Source organism: Poecilia reticulata, chromosome 3 (assembly GCF_904066995.2).
Source record: "Poecilia reticulata chromosome 3, P_reticulata-male-v2, whole genome shotgun sequence".
Classification (NCBI taxonomy): domain Eukaryota; kingdom Metazoa; phylum Chordata; class Actinopteri; order Cyprinodontiformes; family Poeciliidae; genus Poecilia; species Poecilia reticulata.
In genome coordinates, this window is record NC_088832.1 from 23522147 (window position 1) to 23545701 (window position 23555).

Sequence of the window (23555 nt, forward strand, 5' to 3'; positions counted from 1 at the left end):
TAATCGTCAGTAATAGAATAGCGCTGCATAAATCATAAGAAATTCGATGGCCATAGCTAACTCCGCAGCGCTTCGCTTTCACAAACAGTGGGGACAACGTCTAACTTTTTTCGTCACTTAGAAAAGTAGCTCAAAGAAAGGTAAGCTCCATTGACATGATGCTAGCAAAGCTATCTGTATAGAGACACATAAGCATTTGTAATGAAAAAAAGTCACTCACTGCTGAATTATTGTGCGGAGGTGTTGACTGACTTGTCGCATATATGGGATAATGCTGTGTCCAAAAGTCTGCAATATAGTGATGTGACATTCAGAAACAGTTTGATTCTTCTGCATGGCTCTTTACTTATTAGATAGAACTGGATTGTCATTGAGAGCCGTTGTTCTATTGGATTACCATATGCTGTCAGAATAACATACATTCAGTGAGTACCATGCCTGCATGCACATTAAGAAGTCCGACCATTAGAGGAGTTGTCAGTTCACCATACACAACAAGTTATGATGAAAGTAAGTCATTGAATTGTTTTTAATGATAACTATAGATATACATGTGTTGTTGTGGTTTCAAAGTGTATTTAAAGCAGGGTCTGGCTGCAGCTGGAGTCAGCTACAACACACGCCTGTGTAAAACTTATTACACAGGTGTGTAATGAGGCTTTATTTTTGCCTTTCTTGAGTTTCTAGTAGCATGTAATAACAAATAAATTGCCATTAGGCCAAATAAATTACAGCAATAGGGGTCCAACTAATAAAAATCAAAGATATCTAATAAGAAAAAACTTAACCATCAATCAATCAATCAATCAATCAATCAATCAATCAATCAATCAATCAATCAAATTTTAGTTGTATAGCACATTTCAGCAGCAAGGCATTTCAAAGTGCTTTACATAAGTAAACACAAAAACACAGTAATATAACATTAATTAAAAAATCAAAACATTAAATTTCCCACCGAGTCAAAGTCCTTCAAAACGGCAAGGGAAAAAAACGGCATTGTTTATACACATCCACAACATTAAACAAATAACTCAGTTTACATGAAGATTACATCATTTGACGTAATCGACCTCAGTGAAACACTATGAGCACAAACGGCCTGTGGCTCAAGTTATCATAAGAGGTCTTTGGCGCCATCATGTGGCCTCATAAAGAAACTTGAGGAGCCCCCACCCAGCGAGACTGAATGAAGAACAAGCTTGTTTTATTTAACCAAACATTCACCAAACACAAACACATCTTCAATTTTTTGAAAGTTTTATTTTGAACAAAATTGATCTGGAAACATTCTTCTTTTGTCTAATTTTATTAATTAATTATATTATTTTCATTAATTATTTTTAATTTTCTGTCCTTAAAATACCAAAATAAGACTTTCAAGTATTTTGAAAGTCTTAGTTTGGAAGAAATTCATCTGGAATTATTTTTCTTCTGTCTGATTTTGTTATTTTTAAATTATGTTATTTATATGAATTATTATAATGTTCTGTACTTAAAGTACCAAAACTTCTACTTAGCAGGAAGATAAGAGCAGTTGGGGGTGGAGTCTATCCATGTGAGGAGGAGCTGCATCAGAAAATTTGCATAGGTATAAAACTTTCAACTTAGGGGGTGGGGGGAAATAACTGGGTCAAAAGTCACGTTTGCAGAATTCTCTCTTTGTTTTATAAGAGCTAAATTGTATATGATGAAAGAGACATGCTCCTTATTTACCATTTGATTTAAGATTCCTGTCTGTTTTTTTATTATTATTTTTCATCCATTTTGGGTCACCATTTGATTTAAGAGAAAGTTCCAGAATCATGTCTGTTTTTATATGATAAGGACTTATATTTTACATGATGCAAGAGAGATGAGAGGGCAGCCCTGCATGTTTCTTATTTAAGAGAAAGTTCCAAAATGTTTATATGATGCAACAGAAAAAGTTCCAGAATCCTGTCTGTTTTATTTTATATGATGCAACAGAGAAGGTTCCGGAATCCTGTCTGTTTTATTTTATATGATGCAAGAGAGCAGAAAGTTCCAGAATGTTTATATGATGCAATAGAAAGTTCCAGAATGTGTTATATGATGCAAGAGAGCAGAAAGTTCCACAATGTTTTATATGATGCAACAGAAAAAGTTCCAGAATCCTGTCTGTTTTATTTTAAATGATGCAAGAGAGCAGAAAGTTCCAGAATGTTTATATGATGCAATAGAGAGAAAGTTCCAGAATGTTTATATGATGCAATAGAGGAGAAAGTTCCAGAATCCTGTCTGTTTTATTTTGATAAGAACTTAATTTAAATCAAAACATATGTTTTTATATAAGGACTTTCTAAAACCTTATTAAAACAGATGTCTTATACAATAAGCAATATATGACGCAGATTTAACAGATGTTTTATACGATAAGCGTTTTATGACGTAGATTTAACAATGTTCGTGTGCGATAGTATCGATTTATCAATTTTTGATTTGGGCGTGGCATTTTAATCCATCAAACTCGATTAATTAAAATTTGACATAAGCTTGTATCCTTATTTTTTACATCATTTGACGTAATCGACCTCAATAAAACACTATGAGCACAAACAGCCTTTGGCTCAAATTATCATAATAGGTCTTTGGCGCCTTCATGTGGCCACATAAAGAAACTTGAGGAGCCCCCACCCAGCGAGACTGAATGAAGAACAAGCTTGTTTTATTTAACCAAACATTCACCAAACACAAACACATCTTCAATTTTTTGAAAGTTTTATTTTGAACAAAATTGATCTGGAAACATTCTTCTTTTGTCTAATTTTATTAATTAATTATATTATTTTCATTAATTATTTTTAATTTTCTGTCCTTAAAATACCAAAATCTCTACTTAACAATATATTTTGGTCCATCTGATAATAATGTCATTCTTAAATGGTTGATGATTTCATCAGTTACTCAGTATTTGTTTTCACCAAATACATTTTTACTCTTGCTTGAATAATTTCTTGAATGGCAATTTTTAACTTTTACTTGAGTAAAAATAAGTTGAAGCAGTGCTACTCTTGCTTGAGTACAATTTTTGCAAAAACACATGATACTTAAATACTGTAGATTATCTTCATCACACTTATAAAATAAATCTGGACAAACATCAAGGATTTTACCAAACAATTTCTGAGAATCATATGTATCATGTAGCAATTTCCTTAAATTTGATTAGAGTACGGTGATTGGATTTTTAAAAAAGACCCGTTTTTGATTGACTGGTAGTGTGCTTCTTTTTACATACAATATTACTCCGCCAATCACAAACAGGAGGATCTGCTTAGTTAGCGATAGTGTAAAACTGAGAGTACAGCCCCTCCTAGAAAAACTTTTAAATATATTTTTTCAACTGAGAAAATTATAACTGACCTGTAAACCACAAGCAAAATGTTCCTCTTGACATTGAAGCGAAATGTGCCAGGAGTACAAATAAAATGTATGTTTTCGATCCGTGTTGAGTTAAAAACGTCTGAAAATACAGGGTGCTAAAGTTGTTATCGCCCCCTGGTGGTGGCAAAAGCCTACTGTACCCGGCATTCCCAGGCGGACTCGCATTCAAGTCCTAACCGCGTGTACAACTCACGTGTAAACAACAGTAAAATGTTTCTCTTCACTTTGGTGCTTGGAGTGCTGTTTCTACCGGAAGGTACGTTTTTAATTACAATTATTATTACATACCTGTCTAGTTTTTATCATTCGGTGCTACCGTCAGAGCGAGAGAAGGGGAAGGCAGTTAGAAGCTAGAATATAGTAGTTTCCTGGTCAAACTAGACGTGTATGATTAACGTAGCGTTGCATTTTTTAGTGTGATTTCGTGACATTTAACTGTAATTTAATCCTGTTTCTGCTTTTCTTGCTAAGCCTTTCAAACTTTTCCTTCCTATTCTGTATTTTCTGCTGATATGATTCAGCCGTTTTGGTTAATAACAGGATTTTGGCATTTAGAAAAAATGTAATATCCCTGTTTCCTTTTCATACTTTGTTGACAGTAAAAGTTCATTTTCTCTGTGTTATAATTAGCTGACAACCTGAGATGTGAATGTACATCAAACCTGCCTGGAAGTTGCACTCAGAAAATAATTGAATGTTCTTCACGGAACTATCGTTGTTCAGCAGCAACAGAAGTCAAATTTCTAGGTACGTATTTGTGTGGTTTCCAGTTGTTGGTTTTAGTTTGGGACCTCCTCACTTTAAATTTTTTGTTTTTTAATTACAGGTGGCGCAAAGTTTTCTGAGCTCAACTACAAAAGTTGCATTTTACCTGAATTATGTCTTGACTTTTCCGTCAACTATGGAGCTTACAGAGTGGTACAAAAGAGCAGTTGCTGCAATGGAGACCTCTGCAATGCGAAGATTGACTACCCAAAACCTGGTAATTAATTTCCTCATTATGTTTTTCAGTACTTTGAACAATTTGAATTTACAATGCTCACAAACTTTTTTTAAACCTATTTCAGACTTGGATTAAAAAGTATAATCCACTTACAGTGAAAAATAAAAATAATTGAACCGACTTAATTGAAATGCTTCAACTGGTAACAATTAAATTCCATTTATCCAACCTTATTAAGTTGGTTTAAGTTGACAAAATTAAGTCAGTCTTACTCAAATCATTTAGTTTATTTCAAATAAAGAAGTAAACTAATAAAAGGATACATTTTAAAGGTTTTTTTATTTGAGAGTAATTAGACTGTACTCAGTGCAGGGTTTACTAAAATTGCAATAATCTTCACATACATTTGTACATTTGATTCCTGAGCACAGGAGAATACAGCATCATGTACAAACATAAGGTTAGCTCTAATCCATCTAGGCACTCAGTAGTACCCTCACACCATCATATTTAGGCCATGTAGAGACAAACCTTGTTTTATTTCAATCAATCAATTTTATTACAAAGCCACCTTCACCCTGCTGGAGGGGTGTTTCAGAGAGGTTGTATTTTTCTCTTCCTAATCTTGGTTTGAAGCCTCCAAGGTCATACTGTAAATTAAACAGAGATCAGTTTTTGTTGAAAAGCCTGAGAAAATAACTTCCTAAGAGGAGAAAGCTGAAGGAGGTGCTGTTTGTACGTATCTGGTGCATGATAAGAAGTGATGTACTTTCATCTATTCTTCACTCCCAGGTTCTGCCATAGTCTCAATGGTAATTTCTTTCTCTGTTTGAGTCTTGATTAAAATACAAAACCAGAATGCATTCTGTTATTCTTGATTCGTTTATTAATTGAAACAGTGTCTCATATCAAAATATGATTAATTTATTTCCTTAACATAAAGTTTTTGCAAGCTGCATTTTTATTGTCTCCACTAAAAGAGAGCTCTTAGTGGAGCACAAACTGAAATTTCTGATCAGAATATTAGCTTGTGCATATATCAGATGATACTGCCTATCACTGTCATGATCATCATTTATGTAGTCACCCATGGCAAAGGTCGTCATGCTGGGAATCAAACCTGCAACAGCTTTCTCATTATGTGAGTTATGGTTCGCCTTGCGCTGCCACAGCACCTGTTCGGTACAGGATCTTTCCCTGGTGAAGATTGCGTCATGATGTCAGATGTAGGTGTGGAGTGAAAAATCTTTTAAAAGATGATTTTTCAAAATAAGGCTACTGAGAATCAAAAATTTTAAAGAAACAAATGCTTTTAATAGCATCTGCAGATTGAGAGACACTTGACAATGTCAGAGTGGGCTCTGATAAAAGTAAAGTTACATCCCAGATTTATAGTCCAGACACACACGCAGGTGTGAAAAGGAAATTTTCAGCTGCTAGACACACTTTCTGGCAGCTGAAGGAGGAACAGCTTATCCTGCTCTCTCCCGTCCTTACTGATAACTTTGCTTGTGAATTATTTTTAAAGTCACAATTTTTATGGTTTTATTCACATTATCGACATCATAACTGGATTACTTCAAACCTAAAGACCAGGAGATTTTCTCACTTTTATTTTTACCTCACTTTTCTTCACCTCCAAGTTGAACTAGGGCAAAATGCCCCCGTCCGACCCCAAGGACATTAGCAGTATTCTACAACGACTTCAGTTTTTAGAAACAAAGATTCAACGGCTGGAGGTGAACTTTGAGATCAACGCTACCTGGGTATAAAACAACTCTTCCTCAAATCAGCGGAGAGGTCGTACACCCCGCACCAAGCAGCTCACCCTGGATCGCTCAGGGCGCCAAGCCGAAACAAAAGTCTCACACTGCAAATCCCATGAGACGACTAACGGGGAGAACCCGTCACCTGGATGAATCAGCGTGGCCGGCTCTGAGCAGAAACCCACCTTCAACCTCAACACCTGCTCCGCCAAAGAATAGCAAACAAGCAGCTGGAACCAAAACGACTACACCGAGCCCACTCCCAAGGACAAAGCGACCAGCCCGAGCCTCAAAACATCCTGACTCCGTGGGAATCCCACTGAAAAACAGATTTTCTACACTTCAGTACGAGCCTCTGAGTGAAAATCCACCTTCAAACATCAGCAATGAGGCTAAACCAACGCATCCACCGTACAAAGCTCCGAAGGACAAAGTGACCACCAGGAAAACGAAAAGTATGCCAAGAGTGCTTATTGTTGGAGATGAGGCAGTAAATGGAATCAGTCATGTTTGCAATCCCAAGAAAACGAGAGTGGTTTCTTTTCTTGGTGACACTGTATCTGATTTGACCCGCAAAGTGCTCTCTCTAACCACTGATCAGCCAAACATGGAGACTTTAGTTGTGCATGTTGGAGCCAACGATCTGGCAAAGCAAAAATCCGAGATTCTTAAAAAGGACTTTAATATTCTTCTGGACACTATGGGAAAATTAAAAACGAAGTTATTTCTCATTGGTCCAATTCCATCGCCTCAATGGGGAGACGAAAAACATTCCAGGCTACTTATGATAAACAAATGGCTGATTATAACCTGCTCTGCCAGCTCAGTGACCTTCATCGATAACCTCTGGATCTACTGGCAGTGCTTTCACCTCTTTGGAAGAGGAGGACGCAATCTTAACAAACACGGAATAAGGCTGCTCACTGCAAACATTTTTCATTTTATCAACAAGAACAACAATGTGACCATCGCTTCAGAAGAACAGGCTCAAGGATGTCTGACTAGGATGGAGCCCTCCGCATATCAAGAACAAACTATTCCAATACAAACTGATAAAACATTTGCTGTGAACAGAATGACTGGTTCCCCTCCTCCTTCCCCCATCCCACGTCTTTCCCCCCTCCCTTCTCCTTCCACCCTCCCTTCTCTTTCCCCCCTCCCTCTCTGCTCCTACACTCACTCACAAGATCAGAGTTTCTCAGAAAGTGAACCACTAAAGAGAGTTGGGCTTCACCTGAGCCGCCTGAAAATGCTGGTGGAGAATTCAGGTCAGAGAGAAAGACGGACGGACTCTTTCTCGTCCCAGCTGGATAGTATGGATCAACAGGTTCGCCTCGGCACAACTCTCACTTCATCTAAGCCACCTGCCTCTGACCTCCCTGAAGATCCAGCACTCCACATTTCTGAGGTCTGAGACCGGGGTCTAGATATTATCTTTACACCCGTCTTCCTCCAGAATGTGTCTGGCCCCCCAACATTGCATAGCAGGACAATACCTGTCCGGATCACTACAAGAACAGTTACAAAAAACAGAAATACAATAAACAGTGGTCTTAATTCAAACCTCAGACTGATCCCCTGTCTAAAGGAACCTCAGACTGAAGAGCTTTCAGCCTCCGAGTCACTTAAACTGGCTCTTTTAAATACCAGATCTCTCTGTGCTAAAGCTCTATTAATTAATGATTTCATCACAGAGCATAATATTGATGTTTTATTTATGACAGAAACATGGCTGAATGACAATAATGAAGCAATCGTACTAATTGAATCAACGCCTCCTACGTACAATTTTTTAAGTGACAATAGAAAAGACAAAAAAGGAGGAGGCATGGCTTCAATATTTAAGAATACCATAAACTGTAGTAAAATCTCTTTGGGTAATTTTATGTCTTTTGAATATCTTGGAATCAAGGTAAAAGGCCACAAACGAACTTTGACACTAACTCTATACAAAACACCAACATATGTGGAAAATTTCTTTGCGGACTTGAATGAGCTTCTATCTCTCATATGTATTGATTACGATTGTTTGATAATTGTCGGTGATTTCAACATTCATGTTGACAACCCCCAAGACCGAGGGGCTAAAAAGCTCTGTAATATATTAGAGAGTTTTGGTTTAACACAACATGTCAAACAAGCAACACACACTCATGGACGCACACTGGACCTGGTTATCAGTAAGGGTGTGAATATTTCCAATGTCTCTGTAACTAATATCGCCCTGTCGGATCATTTTACTCTTTTCTTTGACAGTTCTTTATCCGTTAACCCACTTGGACAAAAAGCTACTGTCACAAAACGTACTTTTACAGAAAACACCGCAGAAACATTTAATCAAATCTACTCTTCTTCACTCTTAAGTTATAGTGACGTAGATAAGTTGGTGGATGATTTTCAGTGCAAACTTTCAGATATCATTGATTACATTGCCCCCACTACAGTGAAGGTTGTGACTGGTAGGAAGAAATCTCCATGGAGAAATGCACAAGTAGTTCAATCTGCAAAATATCTCTGCCGCAGGGCCGAACGGAAATGGCGTAAAGGTCAACTGCACGTTTATTATGACATCTACAAGGAAAGACTACGTAACTATCACACAACACTAAAACATGCCAGAGAGGTTTTCTTTGCAGATGTCATAAACAAAAACATTAACAATTCTCGAGCTTTATTTGCCACTGTTGACAGGCTCACAAATCCTCTGATGACGTTGCCACCTGAACTTCAATCTATTGCCGCCTGCAACAACTTTTCCAATTTATTTTCAGAGAAAATTCAAAACATCAGAGGATTGATCTGCACATCCACTCCAAAGACAGTACTAATGCTGTGCCCAAACAAAACAAATGCAGGAAAAATGACCCAATTTCAACTACTAAATTATAAAACCCTAGAAGAAATTATAAGTCAATTAAGCTCCAGTTCCTGCTGTCTGGATGTCCTACCCACACATTTCTTTAAGAAAGTCCTGCCTGTCGTTGCTACTGATCTGATCCAAATAGTAAACTCATCGCTCTCTTCAGGTGTTTTCCCCCAGGGTTTGAAAACAGCAGTTATCAAACCACTGATAAAAAAGAACAATCTGGACAAATCACTACTGCAGAATTACAGGCTGATCTCCAACCTCCCATTCATCAGCAAAATTATTGAAAAAGCTGTTTTTAAACAATTAAATAACTTCCTAACAATAACAAACTGCTTTGACTCCTTCCAGTCTGGTTTTCGTGCTCACCACAGCACGGAGACGGCCCTGGTAAAAGTGGTCAATGACATCCATATAAATACAGACTGTGGGAGAACCACAGTGCTGGTTCTGTTGGACCTCAGTGCAGCTTTCGACACTGTTAACCACGACATTTTACTGAATCGACTGGAGAGTTGGGTCGGACTCTCCGGTCCAGTGCCCAACTGGTTTGAATCTTACATAAAGAACAGGGATTTCTTTGTTTCAATTGGAAACTTCTCATCAGAGAGGTCAAAGGTCACATGTGGGGTACCCCAAGGTTCAATCCTAGGACCCCTTCTTTTCAATATATTTATGCTCCCACTGGCTAAGGTTATAACAGGACATAGGATTAGCTACCACAATTATGCGGATGATACACAGCTCTACATCACGATGTCACCAGGTGACTCTGAACCCATCCAATCACTGAATAGATGCTTAGAACAGATCAATGTGTGGATGTGCCAAAACTTTCTCCAGCTAAACAGAAACAAAACTGAAGTTATTATCTTTGGACCTAAAGATGAACGAACTAGAATCAATGCACAGCTTCAGTTATTACAACTAAAAACCAGCGATCAGGCCCGAAACCTGGGAGTAGTGATGGACTCTGACCTGAACCTTCAGAGCCACATTAAGACAGTCACAAAGTCGGCCTTCTATCACCTGAAGAACATCTCTAGGATTAGAGGACTTATGTCTCAGCACCATCTAGAGAAACTCATCCATGCGTTTATCTTTAGCCGCATTGATTACTGCAACAGCATCTTCACAGGTCTGACTAATAAATCAAACAGCTGCAGCTGATCCAGAACGCTGCTGCTCGGGTTCTCACTAAAACCAGGAGGATAGAGCACATAACACCAGTTTTAAAGTCCCTACACTGGCTCCCTGTAGCTCAGAGAATAGACTTTAAAATACTGTTGTTAGTTTATAAATCACTGAACGGTTTAGCACCACAATACCTTAAAGATCTGTTATTACTGTACCAACCGTCTAGACCCCTCAGATCTTCTGGTTCTGGTCTGCTCTGCATCCCCAGAACCATAACCAGACGAGGAGAAGCAGCATTCAGTTTCTATGCACCACAGATTTGGAACAAACTTCCAGAAAACTGTAAAACAGCTGAAACACTGGGTGCTTTTAAATCTCAACTTAAAACTCACCTGTTTAGAGTTGCTTATGGCTAAATTAGGATTAGAGTGCGGGTTTTGATGTCTTCCATCTTTTTATGTCTTTAATGTTTTTAATTTCTTCTTCTTTCTTTGACGTTTTAATGATGTAATGTTTTTTGTTTTTTTATATCTCTCTTTCTCACTGATTATTTCTGTTTTTATTATGTAAAGCACTTTGAAATGCCTTGCCGCTGAAATGTGCTATACAAATAAAATTTGATTGATTGACATCGATGTCACTCAATTCTGAAGAACATCTGACAAACAAGTTATTTCAGAAACACATTGAAAACAAAAGGAAGTGTGAAATGTCAAAAAACAAGTTAGAGGTGTGATCCGCTCAGGTGTTAAGCTTACTATAATTTCATGTAAAAGTTAATCTTGTTTCTTTAAGAATCTCAAGGAAGCTTCCTATGGTAAAAACCAAGTAAAAAATGAACGTATAAGAGAAAAATATTCACACCTTCATAAAACCCCGATTAGGTTTGATGTTTCTAAGGCCAGAAACTGTCATGAGGGGTGGTTGATTGCGGTGAGGAGATGACGCTTAGGCCCAGATTATGATGAAAAATGATGAATTTAATGACAAAAATCTCACAACAAGGAACCACGGGGAAACAGCACGAGGAAAACTGGCAACACGGAGACAGGTGACATCAATAGACAAGGACCCGACGAAGAACACAGACAACAGGTGAGACTAAATACACACGGGGCAATCACGGGAACGAGACACACCTGGGAGACAATCAACGGGGAAAGACGCAGAGACAGGACTAACAGGGAACAGGATCACACAGAAACTCAAAAATAAACACATAGAAACACGGATCATGACAGTACCCCCTCCTCAAGGGGCGACTACCAGGCGCCCAACAGAAAAAGTCCAACAATCAAAAAACAACCCAACAGGGCGGGGGGAGGGGCGACGGCACGAGGGCAAGAGTCCAGAAAACAAAAACTAGATCCAAAACGAAACTCCAACACCGCAAAACCCTCCGGGGGCCGACCACGGCACAGGAGGTAGGCCTCTCGTGGGAGGTCCGGCGGGCGGCGACGCAGGAGGCGGAGCTTGAGCCGCGGTGGGCGGCGACCCAGGAGGCGGAGCTTGAGCCGCGGCGGGCGGCGACGCAGGAGGCGGAGCTTGAGCCGCGGCGGGCGGCGACGCAGGAGGCGGAGCTTGAGCCGCGGCGGGCGGCGACGCAGGAGGCGGAGCTTGAGCCGCGGCGGGCGGCGACGCAGGAGGCGGAGCTTGAGCCGCGGCGGGCGGCGACGCAGGAGGCGGAGCTTGAGCCGCGGCGGGCTGGTCGGAGCGCCGGCTGCTGCAGGCGCTGGAGACTGGGGCTCGGGCGGAGCAGAGGCCGGGGGACCGGCAGGACGGCCGGGCGGAGCAGAGGCCGGGGGACCGGCAGGACGGCCGGGCGGAGTCTCGGGCGGAGCGCCGGCTGCTGCGGGAGCTGGGAGCTCGGGCAGAGCGCCAGCTGCTGCGGGAGCTGGGAGCTCGGGCGGAGCGCCGGCTGCTGCGGGAGCTGGGAGCTCGGGCGGAGCGCCGGCTGCTGCGGGAGCTGGGACTCTGGAGGGACACTAGGGGACTCTGGAGGGACACTAGGGGACTCTGGAGGGACACTAGGGGACTCTGGAGGGACACTAGGGGACTCTGGAGGGACACTAGGGGACTCTGGAGGGACACTAGGGGACTCTGGAGGGACACTAGGGGACTCGGGGAGCTGCACACCGGCAGCGGGCGCAGGAAGCTCGGGGAGCTGCACACCGGCAGCGGGCGCAGGAAGCTCGGGGAGCTGCACACCGGCAGCGGGCGCAGGAAGCTCGGGGAGCTGCACACCGGCAGCGGGCGCAGGAAGCTCGGGGAGCTGCACACCGGCAGCGGGCGCAGGATCGGGCGACCAGGCTGTGGCGGCTGGAGACTGGCAGGCTGTGGCAATAGATGGAGCTGGCTTAGGTCTCGCAGCCAGCACAGCCTTTACCGTTTTCAGCTCCAGTTCTACCTCCTTGTAAAAATCCACCAAGCCCAACAGAGGAAGGAGCGGGATCCACCTGTCCTGCTGGATCGCCATACGTGTGGCGGCGTTGAGGCGGCTGAACGGTGAATACGGTTTAGTTATTTCCTCGTCGTATCTCCTGATCTCCCTCCACAGGGAACGACGGTCTGCTGGGTCCATGATGTGATGCGTTTCTCACCGGTACTGGTCGGGTCCTTCTGTCATGAGGGGTGGTTGATTGCGGTGAGGAGATGACGCTTAGGCCCAGATTATGATGAAAAATGATGAATTTAATGACAAAAATCTCACAACAAGGAACAGCGGGGAAACAGCCCGAGGAAAACTGGCAACACGGAGACAGGTGACATCAATAGACAAGGACCCGACGAAGAACACAGACAACAGGTGAGACTAAATACACACGGGGCAATCACGGGAACGAGACACACCTGGGAGACAATCAACGGGGAAAGACGCAGAGACAGGACTAACAGGGAACAGGATCACACAGAAACTCAAAAATAAACACATAGAAACACGGATCGTGACAGAAACATCAGAGAGTAAATGATCAGACATAATTTTAATTTGACATATTATATGAGGGCAGCATTGAACTTAGTTGTTTTGAAGTTAAAGTAAAAAGTTTCTTTAAATTAAAGATTTGCAACTTCTAAGTTAATTCAACACAAAAAGCAAGTAATCTTCAATAAACCTAAAGAATTAAGTCAGATTAAAGTAAAAAAGTTTGCAACATGAACTACAGACCAAATAAACTTTTTAAAGTGTTGTAGTGAGTTTAGCTTCATCTGCATATATCTTAAGAGAAAAAAGTTAGTGAAAAAAAGAAAGTTTTGAAGAAAAAATGTTGTAATTTAGCATTTCTTGTCAATTGAATGACCATCTTTATGTCCTAGATGACAAGCTCACTTCAAGTGGCAGAAAGTGCTTCAGCTGTGTAGGAGAAAACTGCATGAAAACTCTTGACTGTGTAGGGGATGAAAACTACTGCATCAAAGTAACAGGTCAGAGACCAACATATTTACATGCTCCATATTTCTCCTCAGAAGAATGTTAAGATCAGATATAAATGTGTTGCTGACATCATAACTTAATTTTCACAGGAAATATAGATGGAGCAAGTCTGACGATGAAGGGATGTGCCTCTGAGTTGACATGCTCAGATAGGACAGCTTCACTGGTGACTCAGTTCACTGGAGCAAATTTTAGCTGCTGCCAGGGCGACTACTGCAACAGTGCCAGCAGTGCCAGTCCCGCCCTGCTCGTGTTGGTGCCTCTGCTGCTTTCTAACTTATTTTCTTAGCTCATAGAAAATACTGTCATGTTTTCTTTTTAATCACAATTCATTTGATAAATCTGTTCTTTTTATTTGATTCTATAAAAATGTTGTTAGTTAAGCAACATTTTGGATTTAACATCCAATATACTTTGTTGTTTGTTTTTGTTTTTCATTTATATTTTTTTTTTCAAAGAGAAACCGATTCTTGCACTCTCCATTTTCATACTTTTTAACTCGGCAGCACAGATCAAAAACTTTTACATTTACTGGTACCTTTGGCAGAATTTGCTTCAATGTAATCTTTCACAAAAGATATATTAATGAAAGCAAAATCTTACAGCACCTGGTATTCCCAGGCGGTCTCTGACACAGACCATTTATCTGGCCTCAACAAGCGAGAGCTGTGCATTTTGTTTCTATGTCATTTTTCATTGTCACCAGCATTTTTTCATCACTATAGCTAACATTACGCTGCTGTCAGTCTCGACGTCTCTTCCACTAAGTTTACAAACCTCATATAGGAATTCCCTCTGTGAAAACAACTGACTGACAACTGACAATTCTTCACTAGAAACACTTGAGAAAATCGTCTTCAAAAATTCAAAGCTGGGAATGCCAGGTGTTGTAAGCTTTTGTTACCACCAGGGGGCACTAACGACCTGCATTTTCACACTTTAACTCGACAGGGGCAAAAACTTGTACATTTATTCATCCTCCTGGCACATTTTGCTTCAATGTCGTCTTTCACAAAAGATATTTTAGTGAAAAAGCCAACAAAAGCTTACAGCACCTGGTATTCCCAGGCGGTCTCCCATCCAAGTACTGACCAGGCCCGACCCTGCTTAGCTTCCGAGATCAGGCGTGTTCAGGGTGGTATGGCCGTAAGCGATGAACCAAGGGCGACACAGACCATTTATCTGTTACAAAGCAGCAGTGGTGGAGAAAGTACTCAAAAAATGTACTTAAGTAAAAGTACAAATACACAGACAAAAATGTACTCAAGTAAAAGTCAAAGTACCACATTAACATTTTCCTTAAGTAAAAGTAAAAAAGTACTGGTTTTTAAAAATACATAAGTATTAAAAGTAAAAGTACTTGCTGAATGCATTGCCTAATCACTAATATCATTAAGTGTACCGATCATATGATCATATGCCACAGATAAAACATGTTTTTATTGCGTTTATTCAGTAACATAGTTTAGACTTAGATATATGATTCTATGCATCATAATTTCAGGGATGGAAACATCTCGTCTCCTGTCCTAACATAACATGAACTTCACTTTTTTTGCCACACATTTATTTTGAAAGAAATCCAACTGGCAGAGGAGGACATGGAACCAAGGAGCCACGTAGCAGAGTTGTAGTCTGGACCACCGAACCCAAGACCAAATCAAAACCAGCACCCTGTGCTACATGACAATAAAATTTAGTGCACCTATCAAAACTGCTTCTCAAATTGATCTGAAAAATTCACTTTCCCACTTAGATATTAAATACTTAGAGCTGAAATAAATTTAACCAGTATCAATTCAAACTCTTCTTCATTCTGGTTTGCTTTCATCTCTGTGCCACAATCCACAGAGGTCTCCTGCCATCCCTAAAAAAAATAACGCCCTGTGCGGTTGCCCATATTGCCAATGTCAGAAATAATAATTGTCTGCACCATTAAACATAGCAATTAACAACGCTCAAATATGAACACTGTCCAAGGCCCAATAAGCAAGAAGTAACCAAGCAGGAGCACCGTGACTGTTCTCACCCTCCCTCCTGCTGCAACGTCTGCCACCATGACAGGTGACGAAAACAAAGAGCAATGAGCATGCTCTGCGTTCCTACATTCTTGTTTTATTTATTCACCAATTAAATATAAAGATATTTTAATGAAATAAAATAGCTACTGCAGTGTACGCAGAGCATTACAAGAACAAAGAACGGCTCTCACTGAGGCTTCAGTACTATAGGACTTAGTCAAGATCCGTCCAGAAGAATCGGATCGTCCATAAATGTCATATTACAATATTGCACTTTGGTCACAGCTTTGTCCCATATCTGTGACATGCCAGTCATCGCAGATGCAACATGTGTCTCAGTCAATACAGCTAGCTTTGCTAGCATCACGTCCACGGAGCTTACCTGTCGTTAAGCTTTCCTTCCAAGTGATGTTAAAAATTGGACAAAGTCCCCACCGTCTGTGAAAGCGAAGCGCTGCTGATTTTACATGTCGCCATATCTTATGATTTATGCAGCGCTTCAGTACTATTATATCACTGACACTCAGAAGAAACCACTGCGCATGTCTTGGAGCTCCGTGTGCGAGTAAAGGTGGAGGCGATGGATGACAACAGACACGTAAGTCACGTTATTGCTCGGATTTTACGGCGCCACCTTAAGACCCTGAACTTCACATTTTAACTGAAAAAAAAACACAATGCGACTTGGATGTAACGAGTAACGCGACAGTTTTGTAGAAATGTAGTGAAGTAGAAAGTACAGATACTTACTGTAAAATGTAGTGGAGTAAAAGTAGAAAGTATCCATTATTAAATCTACTTAAGTAAAGTACAGATACACGAAAATTGTACTCAAGTACAGTAACGTACTTGTACGTCGTTACTTCCCACCACTGCAAAGCAGTGATAGACAAGCATTTCAATTATTTTATTTTTATCATTTTCATGACTCGCACTGAAGGCTAACATGGTTGCAGCTCCTGGCAGTTTTACATTTGACATTTTCAATTAATCGAGAAGCTGGTTTCAGCTCTCATTTTAACACACATACATTTGTAAAACCTTATATTTAAAACCCCTTGTTCTCTTATTTAGATCTGAATTAGCATCTAATATTCACCAAAGAACATTTTATCAGAAAGATTTCTCCGTATTTAAACTACAATAATCTGCAACCTAATGTGAAGTTCTTCAGACTAAGAATTTTTGGTTTTCCAGTTCCTCAGTTTTTGGTTCTTCACGATTGCACAACTGGAGCATTTCTTAAAACAACTACAACCTGGAAATCTAGCAAACCTGCCAAAGTGATTCAGAACTAATTCAGAATGAATGATTCTTCTAAAGCAGCTCTTAGTGTCAGTGAACGCCTCATCAGAATGAAAAGTCTTGACGCAACGACAAGAAGATCAGGGAATACTGAGAGAAACTGATCAGATACACAAATGTTTTAAGAAAAAAAAGATCAATAAAGGTAAAACAATGACATTTTGACAACTATTTAAACATTTATGCTTGCCATTAAAATATTTAGTTAGCAACCACACTAAATATTAAGTTTACCAACTAATTATTTAGCTCTAAGCTAAATATTTAGCTCGCAAAGGATATTTAGCTTGCTAGTTAAGTATTTAGCGCAACACTAAATGTTTATTTCAAGTGTTCTATAATTTCATGGCTTCCCACACTTGAAAAAGGAGGACTTGGAGACTTCAGGATTTCACTCAATCTTTTTTATTTACACCGGTGAACGTAAATCAACGTGAATGAAGAGGTGAAAAACCTATAAAACACAAATTTAAACATTTAGACATTTGATGTAAAGTTAATAACTTATATTAGTTATCAATTCCATTATTAACTTCAGAGATGCATTTCTTTCACAGTTTAACCATGGATTCAAGAATGAAATCATTTAATCCTTTGTTTAGTTGAGTCAAACAAATTTTACATGAGGTCAAACATTTTTCTAAATTAGAATTAAGCGTTTGTTTTCCTCAGGGCATAAGTTTTTGAATGAATTAAATATCTTAAATATGCATTTAATACAGCCAAACTGTAAAAACCAGCAGTGCAAACTACTTCCTTCCTTCTTTTACTCAATTGTAGTGATGGGTCCAGCAACACCGACGCGCCGGGCAATGTATCAAGCCCATAGACCAACACCCGTGTCGGTGCGCATATTGGTTTCAGCAAGTCACGTGACCAATATAGGAACTGTTTTGAAATGACACTGGGTGCCAAACTGTGTTTATAAGGAAGCGAATCTGTCATAAGCATTTGCCAAACAAATTCTTGATCTTTTACATTGTCATCTATGGAGCAGCTTCAAAGGAAATGTTTCCGCAGTGTGGGACCATTTTGATCTTACATTGGAAAATAAATTTGTTTTCGTTTTTGTTGTTTCGTCCGGTTCTTGTCAGTTTCTACTTAATCTATCTGAACCCAAATTCTGCTGAAACCGACTTTTAGTTTACTTTCATATTATGTTCTGCAGGTAAAGTGTCGCATATGTTTAACTAAACTGTCTTATTTAAATAAATCCACTTTTTCAATGCTGAGGCATTATGAGGCCAGGCATGAGAATGAATTTAGATACACCTAGATAAACTCAGATATGCAGCCATTCTACAAATTACTCAGTTGCTTTTTATAAATTATTTCACATACAGTGAGCCCTCGCTGTAACGCGGTTCACTTTTCACGGTATTGCTGCTCTGCTGATTTTTTTGTGCAGTTTTTTTTCCCCAGAGTGTTCTTCGTCCTAATTGACCATATGATTGGTAAAAACAGTCTCCGCGCTACCTGAGTGCCAATAACATTACGGTGTTTAATACAGATTGGCCATTCAGGAGATGGAAGCTGAAACTTTCCAATGCCTGCTGGAAAAAAATAAAACTGTGGCCAGAGGCAGCGCAAAACCCGACCGGAGGCTCGTTTGATGAATTCTGTCGCTCTGCCGTAGATACAGCTGTGAATCTCGCAAAGCAGCTTGGAGGAGACGCTTTAATGACATGACTGCGGATCACATTAAGACCCGATTGATGCACACGCTCATCTGCTGACCTGAAACAGGTTTTGTTCTTTGGTTTCAATGTAAATGTAGAGTATTTATTTATGCTGTGTAATAACTGTAAAAAATAAAGGTAACTACTTCATGGATTTCGCCTATCACGGGTTATTTTCGGAATGCAACCCCTAAGAAAAACAAGGGTTCGCTGTAAATGTAGTGTTTACTTACATTTTTCTAGAGCTGAAGTTTTGTCAAAAAAGTGTAACAGGCTTAATTTCAAAAGGTTGTAAAAACTTTTTTTTTTAAATGTGTGGAAGAAAACAGTCCATGCATCCTCATTCCAAACACATTCAGTAAAATTTTCACTTTGGTACATGTTCACATTCTTTATTGACTGTATATCAAATATATTTTAAATGTTACTGAAGATATGATATAATACAACATATAATATTCAATAAAATACAAAGACTTAAATCTTATTGTATAGACTTGGTCATTAAATCACTACGATGCCTGTTGGAATTTTTAATGTCCAGCAGGTGTGAGTATTGAGTGACACAGTATCGACAGTATCAATACAGTGTTGCTATGAGTCGAAACGCCTCATGACGCCTCATTTACCCATCACTACTCAATTGCAAAACCAAAGTAAAATTACATTTCAACCGAGTCCCGTAAAAGACTTACAGGTAATCTTTATTTAAGTCCTTTTCCCATGAAATGCTACTTTGGAGACTGTGTCTGCCTTCCTCAGCTCTGTTGCAAAACCAGCCAACTGCTTGGTGAATTCCTTATATAATCCGAGTTCAGGTTGGTGCTGCTGATTGGATTTCTTCCACCTGCTGAGAAGTCCTGCAGAGTATCACAAAAATGTGTGTTTATGCACCCACATCTGCACCCAGAAGCAGATCTGCACAACAGTTTAGCTTCCTCTGATCTCTCAATACACTCAGATAGAAAATGTTTTAGTGTTTGTCCATTTAATGTTTCTAAAGTTTTAGCATTAGAAAATGTGTTGAAAATGGTTAGAATTTACCAGAATAAATCTGTTGTGGCCATTTATGCTAAATTTTGTGAATTGTAATTTCTACTAGTTTAGTTTTCTTTTTTGGGCAGTTATAATATATTTAAGTCAGTTTAGAACCATAATTGGTAATTAATTTTTATATTTGGAATTTAGATTATGTTGGTAATTGTTAGACGTTCCCATTAATTTGAGTAATTAAGAACACACCAGGTGCTGGGTGGAGGTCTGATAGGTGTTTTTCCTGAACCTTCATAAAAGAACCACAGACAATGTATATGAATTTTATGGCCAAACTTTTGCAAAAGAAGTTTCAGCAAAATGCTCCTCTGTGCCTCTCACTAAGCATTCTGTAACCTATCAGCTAGAACAGGCCTTTTATTTGGGAAAAGGAAGAATATAAGAAGATAAACAGCAAGAGACAGATGGCAAGCTCTATCTACACACACAGGTCATCTAGCCCTTTCCCTCGGGAGCGATTTCTCCCAAAGGTGGAGGGAACAATCAGTTCTTGGTGCAAAAAGTTTTAACACAGACAAGACTAAATGAAAATTATGTCAATACTGATTAATATAAGACTGATTAATGGTCTAAAGTAGTAATAAATGTATGATATATGAATGTAAAAATGATAACACAAAAATCCCTAACAAGGTCTATTGTTTGGCAAACGTTTGGTGTGTTGACGGGAGGTTTTGTAAATTATTTTTTTGACCACCTTTTTGTACATGAAACATCAAATTAAGCGTTTGGCTAAGTTGTAAGACATTCGTTGTAATTATTTTGTTTTGACAAATCAAGTCGGACGTGCGTGCAAATCAAACCACCTTTTACCACACATGGCCTTTGTTTAATTTTGGTTGTTGGAACATAGAAGGCTGCAACAAAATCCAGCATAGCCATGCAGACATTATTGTTTTCTACATGAACTATCTAATGCACATTTTAATTTTGTTTTCTTTAATGACGAGTTTAACAGCTTGCAAAATTAAAAATATGTTTAATATTTTATTGGAAATCCATTATTTTTTCCACTAATAACCAGAAATAATTACAAGAGTTACAATCTGATCAGAAAACAGACATTTATTTTCTAGTTATGTGACAGTGGATATTATTACTGATTATAACAAACAGCCGTTTGATTTATTCAGAAACAAGATATTCTCACAGTTTAATTTACAAAATAACTTTAATCCCCAAATAATCTAGAGCTTAAATATATCTCATATTCATTCAAGATTCATATTTTTTTGGTACAATTATAAATTTAAAGCTTTCAGTTAATGTCTACTAAGTAAATTTTCTGTCATCTTTATGTTAAATTTGTGGTTTGCCTGTTTTAAAATATTTTCTTAAAACTTCCTTCATTCCATTTAATTTGTTTTTAATTATTGAACATTTTATTTCCTTTATATCTTCATTAAAATGGGATGTTTTTATTTTTAACCTATTAGGATTTTATTATTTATTAGTTGTATTATGTGACTTCTGTTTCATTATTTTTGCTCACAGCTCTTTGGTTGTGTTGGAGTTTAAATATCTCTAGTACTAAATCAGGAATAGTAACTGCAGAGCTGCAGAGTTTAGATGCTGCATGTTCATTTCTGATGTAAAATAAAGGCAAAAACTAAATAAATAAATTACTTCTGGTGTTTCTCTTCATGTCATTTAAAACTCATGTCATGTTTTAAGACTCAGTTCTGGGAAAATATAAACTGAACAAACTGAACCATGAATGTAAAGACAATCAGCCAGAAAATGTTTCTTTTTCATGCATTTATTGATTTATTTTTCATTTCTGAGGAAGAGAAAATTCCATTAGGGAGGTAAAAATCAGGTGAGAAAAAAACAAAGCAATTAATTTGTTCTGATTCTACAAACGTGGATAAAACTGATGAAGGCACAATTATAAAATTATATGTGAGAGGAAATTTAATGAAAATGTTATTTCATGATAGTTTGTTTTATACAAGGCCAGTTTTTTGTTTTATCCACTCCAGGTACTCACACACATCCATGATTACAGTCGACTGCTGACATGCATAGTCTGCTCCAAAAAAAGAAATCACTCCATAAATCTTGCCGTTGTACATTGCTGCTCCACCAGCGTCAGCCTGTGGAAAAATTTATATCAATATATTTATTTATGTTGTAAAACAAAAAAAGTCTTTGAATTGCTACAGAGAGATATTGAAAAACTTACATAGCATATATCCTTGTTCGGTGCTTCAGTAAGGAATATATGCCCACGTGTCTGCAAGAAGGTGGAAACAGCAACAACTTTCATGTTGACACACTGAAGATGTGATGGAATAGCAGAAGCAGTTACTGTAGAGAAACATGAGAATCATAAACATGTTCTTCACTTCTTCTCTGTAGAGACAAAATCAAAGATTTTATTAACAACTACAATATTTTTCTCACATCGCTTATTATTAGGGCCAGTTATCATTGCTCCCTCTCCTGCCAGCTGAACAGTATCGCCTCTAAAACACAGTAAGAATAAAATGTAAAAATACAAGATAATGTAGAAAATTAATTGTTATGAAGAACAATGAAAGAACAGAAAATGAATCCATAAAGGAGTTCATCCACTGGCACACCTTCATCCACCTCCAGTCCTCAGTTACAGTGTCCTGCATCCTTTACATGTGTCTCTGGTCCAACACACCTGAGCTAAACAGGTTCTGGTTCTCCTGGTGACCTGATTACCTGACTCAGATGTGCTGAAGCAGAGGCAGCAGGACTGGTGGAGCAGGACAGAAAACCTGAAGTCATGTTATGATCAGAGAAAAACTTACACTTTAAGATGATTGTTGCAACTTGGTAGCTGACCAAGTGGGACATCTCTTATTGGTATCTCAAGCTTCAGCAACGCAATGTCATGCCACTCGCCATAAATCTCAGGAGCTTGTCGGATTACTTGATGGTAACGTATAATAGTCCGTGGATGAACTTTTAACATTGCTATGTTAGTCCTGCAGAAAAGGTTAGATTTTATTGAACAGACAGAAAACCTGATCATCTGCAGATAAAACTGTCTTTATGTCTCTTTCCTACCATCCTGGCTCTGACTTATAGCAGCGAGCTGCAGTCAGGATCCACTGAGGGTGGACCAGAGATCCTCCACAGCGGATCCTTTCATCACCATTGCTGCTCTCCAGCCGAACATGATAAAGACGCTCGCTGTCATCACATTTTCGACCTCCAATGATTCTCTTCTGCCGAGAAACATCTGAGTTCACTGAAACACCTGAAGAAGAAAAAGGAGGACTTTACTCAGAAATCAGATGCAAACATGGCTGCTGGAACAGAAAGAGGACAAACAGATTAAAAAGCATCACAGTTTATATTCAGAGAAGTTTCAGTCTGAAACAGAATCAGTAGGAAATTTGAGAGTCACAGAGAGTAGCAGCCTCCCTGGAACCAGTGGAAGTGTCTCCAGTATCCCCAGTGTGTCCAGTGTTTCCTACTCACCCAGTACCAGCAGCAGAACCTTCAGCAGAGCCATTGCTGGTCCAGCTTCCTGTGAGTGTCTGCAGTCCTGCAGCAGCTTTTAAACTCTGTTCACAACTTCCTGCTGGAAAGAAAGCCACCAATCACAGGACAGACACTGATCTGCGCTGTCATCTGCATAAAGAGGAACTTTAACATCTCATCGTTCTAAAGAAGCTTGAAAAAAGATTTTGTTCCATATACAGATTTCACTAATAACAAAACATTTTCCCCTCTTATATCTTAAACTAGAAAAATTGCTATTCCTAGTGAAACAGCTGTGAGAACGCATATTTGCAGAACTATTCCTGCAGAAATGCAAGAAAAAGCAGAACAGAGCATAAAAATCTGAAATATGTGAAAAAGCTCAAAACAAAAACATAGCAAAGGGAAAAGCATAAATTAGCAGAAGCTGAAATTAGTACAAAATCAGACAAAGTTAAAAAGAAAACATAAAAACAAAGGCA

At 39.0% G+C, this 23555-nt stretch overlaps 2 protein-coding genes and 1 pseudogene across 3 annotated transcripts; 1 reads left to right on the forward strand and 2 right to left on the reverse strand.

Moving 5' to 3' along the window:
* Positions 1-544: 544 nt before the first annotated feature.
* LOC103462795 (phospholipase A2 inhibitor gamma subunit B) lies at positions 545-16412 on the forward strand. Its single transcript, XM_008405791.3, has 5 exons — positions 545-3661; positions 4036-4152; positions 4232-4387; positions 13436-13543; positions 13643-16412. Exons 1-5 carry the CDS (start codon positions 3616-3618, stop codon positions 13840-13842), a joined length of 627 nt encoding a protein of 208 aa, XP_008404013.2. The 5' UTR covers positions 545-3615; the 3' UTR covers positions 13843-16412.
* LOC145551224 (5S ribosomal RNA) lies at positions 14597-14705 on the reverse strand (annotated as a pseudogene).
* Positions 16413-19040: 2628 nt separating the features above from the next.
* On the reverse strand, positions 19041-23207 carry LOC103462794 (trypsin-like). Of its 2 annotated transcripts, XM_081605288.1 has the most exons (7): positions 23071-23207; positions 22654-22846; positions 22395-22571; positions 22018-22079; positions 21797-21921; positions 21602-21707; positions 19041-19418 (listed from the first exon to the last, which is right to left on the reverse strand). In XM_081605288.1, coding segments are annotated over exons 1-7 (699 nt in total). In that variant the 5' UTR covers positions 23105-23207; the 3' UTR covers positions 19041-19416. The 2 variants fall into 2 exon arrangements, with proteins under 2 accessions (XP_081461414.1, XP_008404010.1); XM_008405788.3 differs by lacking the exon at positions 19041-19418 and having other exon boundaries at positions 21352-21707.
* Positions 23208-23555: the final 348 nt, after the last annotated feature.